Source organism: Hylobates moloch, unplaced genomic scaffold (assembly GCF_009828535.3).
Source record: "Hylobates moloch isolate HMO894 unplaced genomic scaffold, HMol_V3 SCAFFOLD_8, whole genome shotgun sequence".
NCBI classification, from domain to species: Eukaryota; Metazoa; Chordata; class Mammalia; order Primates; family Hylobatidae; genus Hylobates; species Hylobates moloch.
In genome coordinates this window covers 44197566-44208359 of record NW_026652283.1, presented here as the reverse complement: position 1 = coordinate 44208359, position 10794 = coordinate 44197566, and the positions used below count along the sequence as shown (strand labels likewise).

General features: G+C 42.8%; 1 protein-coding gene across 6 annotated transcripts in view; it reads right to left on the bottom strand.

Annotated features, from left to right (window-relative positions):
* Positions 1 to 1875: 1875 nt before the first annotated feature.
* Positions 1876 to 10794, bottom strand: part of CFAP57 (cilia and flagella associated protein 57) — an 88114-nt gene continuing 79195 nt past the window's right edge. For all 6 annotated transcript variants that reach the window (XM_058442846.1, XM_032160511.3, XM_058442844.1 and 3 more), the window contains one exon: positions 1876 to 2257. In XM_058442846.1, coding sequence (XP_058298829.1) covers positions 2043 to 2257 — 215 coding nt within the window. In that variant the 3' untranslated portion in view covers positions 1876 to 2042. The remainder of the gene's footprint in view (positions 2258 to 10794) is intronic.

Genomic DNA, 10794 nt, shown 5'->3' with positions numbered 1-10794 from the left:
GGTGTGGGGGCAAGAGCAGAGGGGGCAGAGGAAACTGTATGTGGAAAGCGCTGAAGGCAGGAAAGACCTTGGCCTCTTGTAGGAACTGAAAGGATGCCAATGTGGCAAGAGCTTGGTGAGAAGCGGCAGTGAGTCCCAGCGCCTTAGCGTTAGCCTCTGGGTGGCCCGTAGCTTCTGTGTGCCTTCAAGGTCCTGCACAATCTGCCCCTGCTGGCCCCTCATCTCCAGTCTCATTTCAAGTCCATTTCTTCTGCAAAGGTGAAGCCAACATGCTAGTTTGGAGTGGAGGAATTTGGGTCCTGGAAGATCCCACCTACCCGTCATAATAATGTAATGGGCTGTCATCTTTGCAGCTGAACCTCTCTGGGGGTGCCTGGATCCTTCCCTGCTCTCTGGATCTGACTTCCCAGTGGGGCGAGTACATGTGAAGAACATGCCAGCATGGGGGAATGGGCTGGCTGCTGTGACAGGGTGCAGGCTGGGTGGGGGTTGTTGCTCAGCAGACAGAGTCCCCTGCAGACCCTGTGGAGCCCTTTGCTCCACGGCCTTTGCCTGCGTGCTCCTTCTGCTACCCCAGCCTTTGGCAGACCTTGCCAAATGTGACTGCCAAGCCTCAGCTCTCTGTGAAAGTCAACCCATGTGCAGTGCCCAGTTTCAGTAAAGTGACTAGGGAAAGATGGGACAATGCCAGGTTTAAGACAGCCAGAGGTGACCAGCAGGGACCAGCAGGGACTGTGGGCTTAAATATTTCTTATTTGGGTATTAGAGGGGAGTCTGGCTTCTGCAGGTGGGAGAAGAGAGGGACATTGGATTATATTCTTTTGCTCTTTAATGCATAAAGAACTATCTCTCCTGGTACCTGTGTGTGGCTGGGTCTCCCAGGATGGGGCCTGAGAGGAACAACCAGAGGGAGAAGTGCATCCTCTCTCACCCCAGAAATGGAGGAGCAGAGCAGGACCCTGCAGAACAAAGATGACAAGTCTAGAATGACATGGAGGCAAGGGAAATGAGGGCAGGGCTCTACTTACAGTTCCAAGAACAGGGTGAGCAGATAATGTAAGACTTTGGGGAATTTTTCCAACACTTCCATGTCTGTTATTTTACTGTCATCTTTTCCTTCTTCTTTACACAGATTTAAAAAAAAAACCCTCAGAGGCTGGGCACGGTGGCTCACGCCTGTAATGCCAGCACTTTGGGAGGCCAAGGCAGGTGGGTCACTTGAGGTCAGGAGTTCGAGACTAACCTAGCCAACATGGTGAAACCCCGTCTCTACTAAAAATACAAAAATTAGCTGAGTGTGGCTGGGTGCGGTGGCTCACGCCTGTAATCCCAGCGGATCACGAGGTCAGGAGATGGACACCATCCTGGCTAACATGGTGAAACCCCGTCTCCACTAAAAATACAAAAAATTAGCCGAGTGTGGTGGTGGGTGCCTGTAGTCCCAGCTACTCAGGAGGCTGAGGTAGGAGAATGGCATGAACCCGGGAGGTAGAGCTTGCAGTGAGCCGAGATCGCGCTATTGCACTCCAGCCTGGGCGACAGAGTGAGACTCGTCTCAAAAAAAAAAAAAGTCCTTAGAAAGCCTCACTGCATTTCCTGAAGGAGATAGGAATGAGCAGGCGTTGGTCCTGACTGAGCTGGCAGAGGAGAGACCAGGCGAGGAGAAGCAGGGAGCCCCATCTGCAAGGCCCGGAAGAAAGGGGGTAGCAGGAAAGCCAGCCCCCAGTCCAGTGTGATCCCTCAGTGCCAGGCAGTCCTGTGCCCAGACAGAGACAAGCAGAGGTGGCTTCAGATGAGCTGGAGCCCCCAGTCCTCAGCCTCTCCTCTTTCCCTCTCCTGGCCTCGGCCCCCCAGCTAAGCAGAAGTTAGACAAGGTGTGGGCAAACACCTTTATTCTGTGTCCCAAATTCCCCAGGGCAAGAGAAAGAGGTTGCTTGGGTCAGTGCTGCAGGGACCATACAGACTCCAACCGCAAGTCTGGCTTGGGGACAGACATGCTGTGTTTCTTCTGGCTGTGGCTGGAGATGGCTCACCAGAGGGGGTCAGTTGGTCTTCACCTCTAAGTCTACCTCAGAGTTGGAGAGGGAAGGAAGCCGGACTCCAGCGAGGGCGTGGAACCCTGTGACCTGCTCTTGCTCTTGGATCTGGTCTCTGAGGCGCTGGATTTCGAGGCGTTGCATTTCGATAATCCTCCCAGTTTCTTCTTGCTCGTTCAACCTTGCGGTGGGAGCCGTGCTGAGCATGTCCCTGCTGGGTTCTGTAAGGGACAACAGGACTCATGTGGGCATGTCCATTGCACTGCTGCAGAGCCGATCCTCCTCCCCTCCCTCCCTGCTTCCTCAAACATTTATTGGGCACCTACTGTGGAGCACTCAATCCCAGATGCCGGAGGTACAGCGATAAGCCATGTTGCTGTCTTGCAGAGAGATGGAGAAGTGAAGCAGCATACTTCAGAGTGATGAGGTGAATACTGAGAACCACCCCAGCCCAGCCCCTCTCCTGAGCCCCCAGATCCGCCTGCACAGAGGCCCCCACCCATGAAGGCTGCCCCTTCTCCCATTCTCCACATCCTAGCAGGATGGCACTCTTCTGCTGACCTATGTTGGCTTCTGAACTGCCAGTCTTTCTCCTTGTGCAAAACCCCTGCTCCTGGAGACAGACCTCTTTGTGCCTCTCCAGGTGTGTCCACTCATACCTTGTTCCTTGAGGACTTTCTCCCCTGAGTCATCCTCCCTGTCTCAGGTGCTGGCATCATCCTGGGCAATGGCAGTGTCCACCAGGATCCACGGCTCACCCCAGCCCCACAAGGCTGAACTTGCAGCATTAGTGACCTTGGCCTCCACGCCATGCCAGCACCCACTCCTGTGGCTTCCCCTGATGCCATGCTTTAGGTCTTTCACTCTAGCACTGTTCTCTGACCACAACTGCTGTAACTGCTCTATGCATGACACACATGATCTTGGACTGAACTGAGAACCCCCTCTTCCTGCACAACTCAATTTCTTGCCTACCAAATTGGCTCCTTTTAGATTTACTCCCTTTTCTGGCCAGCTAGACCCCAGTGAGTTTCTTCCTCCATCTTCCCAACAGCACCCTTAGTGTTCTAGTTGCCTTGTCCTCCTGTCCCATGCGCCCTGCTTAGGATCCATTAGGCTTCCTGGATTTGATGATTGGCATCTTTCATCAATTCTGGAAAAACTCTTGGCTGTGCCTTATTGTAATGTTGCCTCTCCTCATTCTTTTTTTCTCAAACTTCAATTAGACATACATTGCATTATCCCACTCTCTCCTCTTTGTCTTTTACTATATCTTTATCTCTCTGGGCTGCAATCTGGGCAATTTATTCTTTTAGCTCACAAATTCCCCCTTCAGATGTGTCTAATCTACTGTTCAATCTGTCCATTGAGCTTCTAATTATAATAGTTTTCATTTCTAGAAGTATTATTTGGTTCCTTTTCAAATCTGCCTATGCAATTTTGGAAGACTTTTGCTTTTTTGTCTTATTTTCAAATTCCTTTTTTATTTTTTCAGACACGAAATTTTCTTATTTTAATAAACATACTAGCTATGAGTCTTTGTTGGTTTTATTCTGTAGTTTGATTTTTTTTGTTGATTTTCACTCCTGGTGGTTTATTTTTTCAAGTATTTAGTGACTTTTGATTGTGAGCTCATGTTCCTCAGAACACTATTTATGGGAATTCTTTGAAGCCTGTATTTAAAAGGTACTCCTCCAGAGAAAATTTGCATTTGCTTCTGCTTGGGGCCTAGGGACACTACTACTGTGGGGTCCTTTTAAGGTAAATTTTCAGCTAAGACCGCCTTGAGCCACAAACTGAATGCAAATTCTAGACTAAAACTTGTCTGAGTAGGGACTTTTGGTTAGAAATTGTCATGCAGAGACCTTGTCTGAAGTTTTTTCTTTCCTTCATCCAGAGCCAAGACTGACACCAACACTTTCTCACCCATCTTCTTACGCAAGATAAGTTTTCTCCTCTAGTCAACCTTTAGTTTCTTAATTCGTTCTATTTTGCTTTGACTCTTTCTTTTTTTTTCTTTGTTTTTAAAACAGATATCCTTGTCAGTTTTCCCATATGCATAAGGGGAGAAAAATTAAAATGTGCCTGCAATAGTAAACTGGAAGGAAAGCAAGGTTTTCCTAATATTTTATTAATTTATTTATGAAAGCTATATATGCTCATAGTCAAATAACCCTATAAGGCTTATTACAAATAACAGTATCTCTTGTTCTACATTCCATTCAATTTCTCAATCCTCAGAGGCAACAATTTCAATTAGTTTAGCTAATTCTTTTGATATCTACTTCCATACTCTGCTTTAATGTGCTTACATTGCTTCTTTGACTTATCATTTTTAGGCATTCTCTATTGACTTCTCTCTATGAAAGACGAGGATTTAGCCTTCCTTCAGCACCCTCCCCTGCCCCCGCATACTTCACATCCTTTCATCCTCCTAATTTTTAGTAGATCAATAGTCAGAATTTAATTATGATTTATATAACTGCTGGTCACAGTTGAGCCACGTAGTATACAATGATTCATTTCTCTTTTCCATACAATAATTTGTGTTTCCTAAAGTTAATAATTGCTTTGTTTTTTCATTTGCGAAATTTTATATGTACATATTGCTAATGAAACTGTCTCAATAGTTCCATAGACAGTTGTTTTTGAATAAACATAGAAATTGACCCTTCTGCTCTTAAAGCCTGAAACCTGTATTTGTTTTATCTGAGTTCGTTCTTCAGGAAAGGACCTTCAGGCTCCTTAAAAAGGAAATGTCAAAGAACTGAAACTCACCAGATCACTGCACCAGGTGGCCCTTGGCCCCTCCCTAGTTCTCGTTTTCTTTCCCATGTAACATTTCTTCCCTAGTATATAAACCCCCCGTTTTAGTCAGTCAGAGATATGGATTTGAGACTGAGCTCCCACCTCCTTGGCTGCAGCACCTGATTAAAGCCTTCTTCCTTGGTAATACTTGGTAATAGAAATTGGTAATACTTGGTAATAGAAATTATTAATTTCTATTAATAATAATAGAAAGCCAGTGATTGGCTTTCTATGCTGCAAGCAGCAGGACCTTGACCAAACTCCTGGTGTTTCAGCAATATATTTTGTTTCCTTGACCGGGAATGTCTTGCTCATGGCAGCTCGGTTGCTGTGGGCTGGCAGTCTCAGAAGCCCTCCTAAGCAGCTGCCCACCTAATTTTGGCTGGAGGTGAATTTCCATCTCTCTCTGGCCCTGCCACAGCTAGCCCCAACTTTGTTCCTGATTGCCTTGGAAGAACTGCCTTTGAAATTTGACGTCTGTACCCAGATAGGTGAGCAGCATCTGCTCCTCTCAATTTGGGAAAATTTTAAAGGAATTTCCATTTGTAGGTGGAACAAGCCCAACTGACTGAGAGGGAAGCACCCTGTTTCAGTATGGACACTCTTGGGGACTTGTTTGTAATTGTGTGTTGTGTTCCGGCAAGTGAGTGTCTCTTCTGGGTACCAGACAGTGGGATCAGCTCCTCTCAATTTGGGAAATTCTTTATGGAATTTCCATTTGCAGGTCGATCAAGCCCAACCAGTAGAGAAAGGGAGCACCCTGGCTGTTTCAGTTTGGACACTAGGGGCTTGTTTGTTGCTGCAGCAGTTGGATAGCGTTTTGGTGATTGTGTGTGTTTGATACAGTCATGGGAAATCAGAATTTAGCCAACTTGATATTCTTTTGCAATACTGTTTGGCCCCAATCTTGTTTGGAATCTAGACTTTGCTGTTGAATGGAAAAGTGGGATGGAGTTGCACGGATCCAGGCTTTTGTGCTGCTGTTCTAAGCAGAGTTGGGCCTGGTTAATATGTGATGTTTTCCTTTGGTGCTGTTTAGCCCCAGTGTTCTCTGGAGTCTGGGGAAGTTTGGCCTTTAAAAATCAAACTGCCATGGAAACTGCTTTACCCAAAATTTTGGTTCACATTCTTCACTGGATTAACTATTGGGGCAAACAACGTATAACCATGTAAAACCAGTGAGCTTGTATTGGCATTTCATGGCTAGAGTTCTAAGGTAAAATTATTGGATTTTCGTTTGTGTGTGTGTCTACTTGTATGTGTTTATTTGTATGTACACTTATTGTTACATGTTGTATCTACCAAATTGGCTTATAAGTGAAAGAGCACTCATACATTAAGTAAAAAAGTCCAAGCAATTTTCAAGTTCACGTGAATTATGTAAATCTTTACTAAACAAACTGGCTTTAAAATTATTGGTAGAATGAAAATATGTCTTCAGAATTGTCAGCATATATTTTTGTTTGGGTTTTATATACATCTCTGCTAGATATTTTGAGGTTTCAGTGTTTGGCATAGAAGGTTATAAAGCTGTTAATCTAGCCAAAACAAAATGATCTTGGTATGCCTTCTTTGACAGATGAGACTAATTTAATGTTGTTAGGTGAATCTTCTGAGTTATTGGCAAAAATACCTATGTATTTAACTTTGAGGCTCTTATTTAGGTGAGCACCTGATGTTCACTGGCTATTAAGAAAATGGTTGGGCCAGGCACAGTGGCTGACACCTGTAATCCCAGCACTTTGGGAGGCCAAGGTGGGCGGATTGGCTGAGCTCAGGAGTTCGAGACCAGCCTGGGCAAACACGGTGAAACCCCATTTCTACTAAAATACAAAAAAAAAAAAAAAAAAAAAATTAGCTGGGTGTGGTGGCATGCGCCTGTAGTCCCAGCTACTCGGGAGGCTGAGGCAGGAGAATTGCTTGAACCTGGGAGGCAGAGGTTGCAGTGAGCCAAGAGTGTGCCACTGCACTCTAGCCTGGGTGACAGAGCAAGACTCCATCTCAAAAAAAAAAAAAAAAAAAAGAAATGGTTAACAAGGAAATAACTAACTTTGTATAATTGTGTCTAATACCTCAGTTTTCAGAAGTAATCTAGATAAACTGTTAAAAATGAAGAAACCAAATACATGTCAATGGGATAAATGTTTTAGGTAAACTTTTTGTGTAACTTAAAATCTTAAAATTATTTTTGATGCTCATTGGCTATCTAGGTATCTGGGTCATTTCCAATTACGAAAGGGTTATGGGCTGGGCACGGTGGCTCACACCTATAATCCCAGGACTTTGGGAGGCTGAGGCCAAGGCGGGCGGATCACGAGGTCAGGAGATCGAGACCATCCTGGCTAACACGGTGAAACCTCATCTCTACTAAAAATACAAACAAACAAACACACAAACAAACAAACAAAATTAGCCAGGAGTGGTGGTAGGTGCCTGTAGTCCCAGCTACTCAGGAGGCTGAGGTAGGAGAATGGCGTGAACCCGGGAGGCAGAGCTTGCAGTGAGCCGAGATCACGCCACTGCACTCCAGCCTGGGCGACAGAGTGAGACTCCATCTCAAAAAATAAAAAAAAAAAGGTTATGATATGGAGAAATATGTTTCTAAAAGTTGTGGAATTGTTCTCATCTATAAAATGCTCATATCTGATAGTTCAGGATTTCTTGCTTTTTAGGGTTTCACTAAAATTTAAGGTTATTAAGGATAAGAATTATAGTTAATATATAATTCTGTATATGAAATGGGCCAAAAGACGTTGTTAGTGAGAAAGAAATAATTTTGTCTAACTTAGAAGTTATTAAAAGTTAATTCAAATTACGGACATGAAAAATTTTTTTATGGCTGGGCACAGTGGCTCACACCTGTAATCCCAGCACTTTGGGAGGCCTAGGCAGGCAGATTACGAAGTCAGGAGATCAAGACCATCCTGGCTAACATGGTGAAACCCCATCTCTACTAAAAATACAAAAAAACATTAGCCAGGCATGGTGGCACGTGCCTGTAGTCCCAGCTACGAGGGAGGCTGAGGCAGGAGAATGGTGCCAACCTGGGAGGCAGAGCTTGCAGTGAGCCGAGATTGCGTCACTGCACTCCAGCCACTGCACTCCAGCCTCGGTGACAGAGGGAGACTCTGTCTCAAAAAAAAAAAAAAAAAAAAAAAAGAGAAAATATTTTTATGCAACAAGGTAGGGGAGAGAAAGTTATGGATATGAAGATATATTTTTTGGTTATAAAGAGAAGATAGTAAGTTTGTATGAGAAAGAATTTTGTATGATGAATTTTTGTCCTGGAGCAAAATAACTGTTTTTTTGTTTTTGTTTTTGTTTTTGAGACAGAGTCTTGCTCTGTCACCCAGGCTGGAGTGCAGTGGTGCAATCTTGGCTCACTGCAAGCTCTGCCTCCCAGGTTCACGCCATTCTCCTGCTTCAGTAGCTGAGTAGCTACCTCCTGAGTAGCTGGGACTACAGGCGCCTGCCACCACGCCTGGCTAATTTTTTGTATTTTTAGTAGAGGCAGGGTTTCACCATGTTAGCCAGGATGGTCTCGATCTCCTGACCTCATGATCCACCCGCCTTGGCCTCCCAAAGTGCTGGGATTACAGGCATGAGCCACCATGCCCAGCCAAATGATTGGTTCTTTAAAGAAAACTGAAGAATAAAATCTGGGACTGGATGGAAAGCTCAGGCATGTCACGCATGGTCTGTGTAAGTCACATGTAGTTTTTTTTTTGTTGTTTCTTTGCACATACAGATAAATTAGAAAGTTTAGATAATAAAATATTCTTTAAAACCTTATAGATAATTGGAGAAATCTGGATAATTAACACTTTCAGAGTTAAAATTCTTAGTCTTGATGAAGGCAAAATAAGAAATATTTTAAACAAATGCATTGGCAGTTTGGCAATTACTTTTTAATACAGTTAAGCATGAAGCCAGATTTAGTGTGAAGCCAAATCTCACATACATGCTTGTATTGCTTCCCACTATGTTTGCTGTTTTGCATGAATAGTGCTGGCACTGGAGTACTTACTAGTAGGTCATGTACCTAGAATGAATTTCTTGATTGCACAGGATGTATGGTGATATTGGTGGACTTAAGGATATTGAATTGTGTATGAAGAATAAAATATTCATCATGTGGTTTTTTGGGCTCTGGGTAACATGGTAGTCTCCAGGGTAGACTGAGTGGGGAAATGTTGGGGTTGGTTTCCTGTTTGTTTTGCTTCTAATTTTTATTTGTTTGCTGTTTGTTCTTCTTTGTGTTTTGCTTGTGTATGGATATGTATAAAATCATCCATGTTCTTTAGTTTCTAGTGGAAGGCTTTTATAAGTTCTGAAAAGAAATAGTACATTATATATTGTTTGGAGAGGTGGATGAAAGTGGAACTGTTTGAGTAGTGGTTGTTTCTAGTGTTCTAGTGTGAGTCACTTGAATCAATAGTTTGTGTTGGTTTTAGATCTTTTCCTTTAATGAAGAAGAACTGTGATATGGGTACAAAGTTTTAATGTTAAGGAAACACTGGCCTTGTCCTTAAGGGAATTATATTGATTAGAATTTCTCTCAAACTAATTTAAAGTGACATTCACTTGGATTAAGTAGTAATAAAAAAGGTGAGACTTTCTAGTAATTTTTAATCTCAAGCTGTTTATCACTGATGGGCCTTCATGTGTGTACTTGAAAACAAAATATGTTTGGGTTTTTAATACAATGAAGCATGATGCCAGATTTAGTATGGAGCCAAATCTCACATACATGCCTGCATTGCTTACATTACTGCAAATCTCATAAACAACTTATCTATTTTTTATTTTGTTGCCTGTCCTTTTTGTGTCACTCACCAAGTAATTGCCAAATCCAATGTTATGAAGCTTTTCCTCTATGCTTTCTAAGAGTTTTATAGTTTTAGCTCTTCTGTTTAGATCTTTGATTCATTTTGAGTTAATTGTTGTATATGGTGTAAGGTAAGGGTCTACCTTAATTCTTTTGTGTGTATATATCCAGTTTTCCCAACACTACTTGTTGAGAAGACTGTCCTTTCCCTACTAAATGATCTTGGTACCCTTGTTGACAATCACTTCACCATATATTTGAGAATTTATATCTGGCCTCTATATTCTATTCCACTGGTCTGTATGTCTGTTTTTATGCCAGTATCACACTGTTTTGATTGCTATAGCTTTGTTGCAGTTGTGAAATCAGAAAGTATGAGACCTCCAACCTTGTTCTTCTTTTTCAAGATAGTTTTGGCTATTCAGGGTACCTTGAGATTCCATATGAATTTTGGAATGGATTTTTCTGTTTCTGCAAAAATGTCATTGAGGTTTTTATAGGGATTGCAGTGAATCTGTGGATCACTTTGGGTAGTACTGGCGACATCTTAACAAGTCTTCCAATCCACCACTTACTGGTATTTAATTTCTTTCAGCAATGTTTTGTAGTTTTCAGTCTTTTGCCACTTCAGTTAAATTTATTCCCAAGTATTTTATTCTTTTTGATGCAATTGTAAATGCAATTGTTTTCTTAATTTCCGTTTTGGATAGTACATTGTTAGTATATAAAAATTGCAACTTTTGTGTGCATTGATTTTGTATCCTGTAATTGTGATTTTTGATCCTTTGTATAAAAATTTTCCTTAACTCCTCTGGAAGTCTGGAGGAGTTTTTTCCTTATACTCTGGTGTTCTGAAATTTCAAGATGATGGACTTGATGTGGGTCTGTTTTTAGCCACTGTGTTGGATAGTAGGTGGATCTAACAGCTTCTTAAACAGATTTTTTTCTGTTTTCAGCCCTACCTTCACTTCCACCTCCAGAGATATCTGCTCCTGATCATTCCCGGGCCTTTTGAGGGTTTTGTGGCATACATTAGATTTCTTCCAGGTTCACCACTCTGGCTTCTGGGTGAGGGTGGGGGTATGTTCATGAACCACAAGTGACAGGAGTTGATATTTGTTG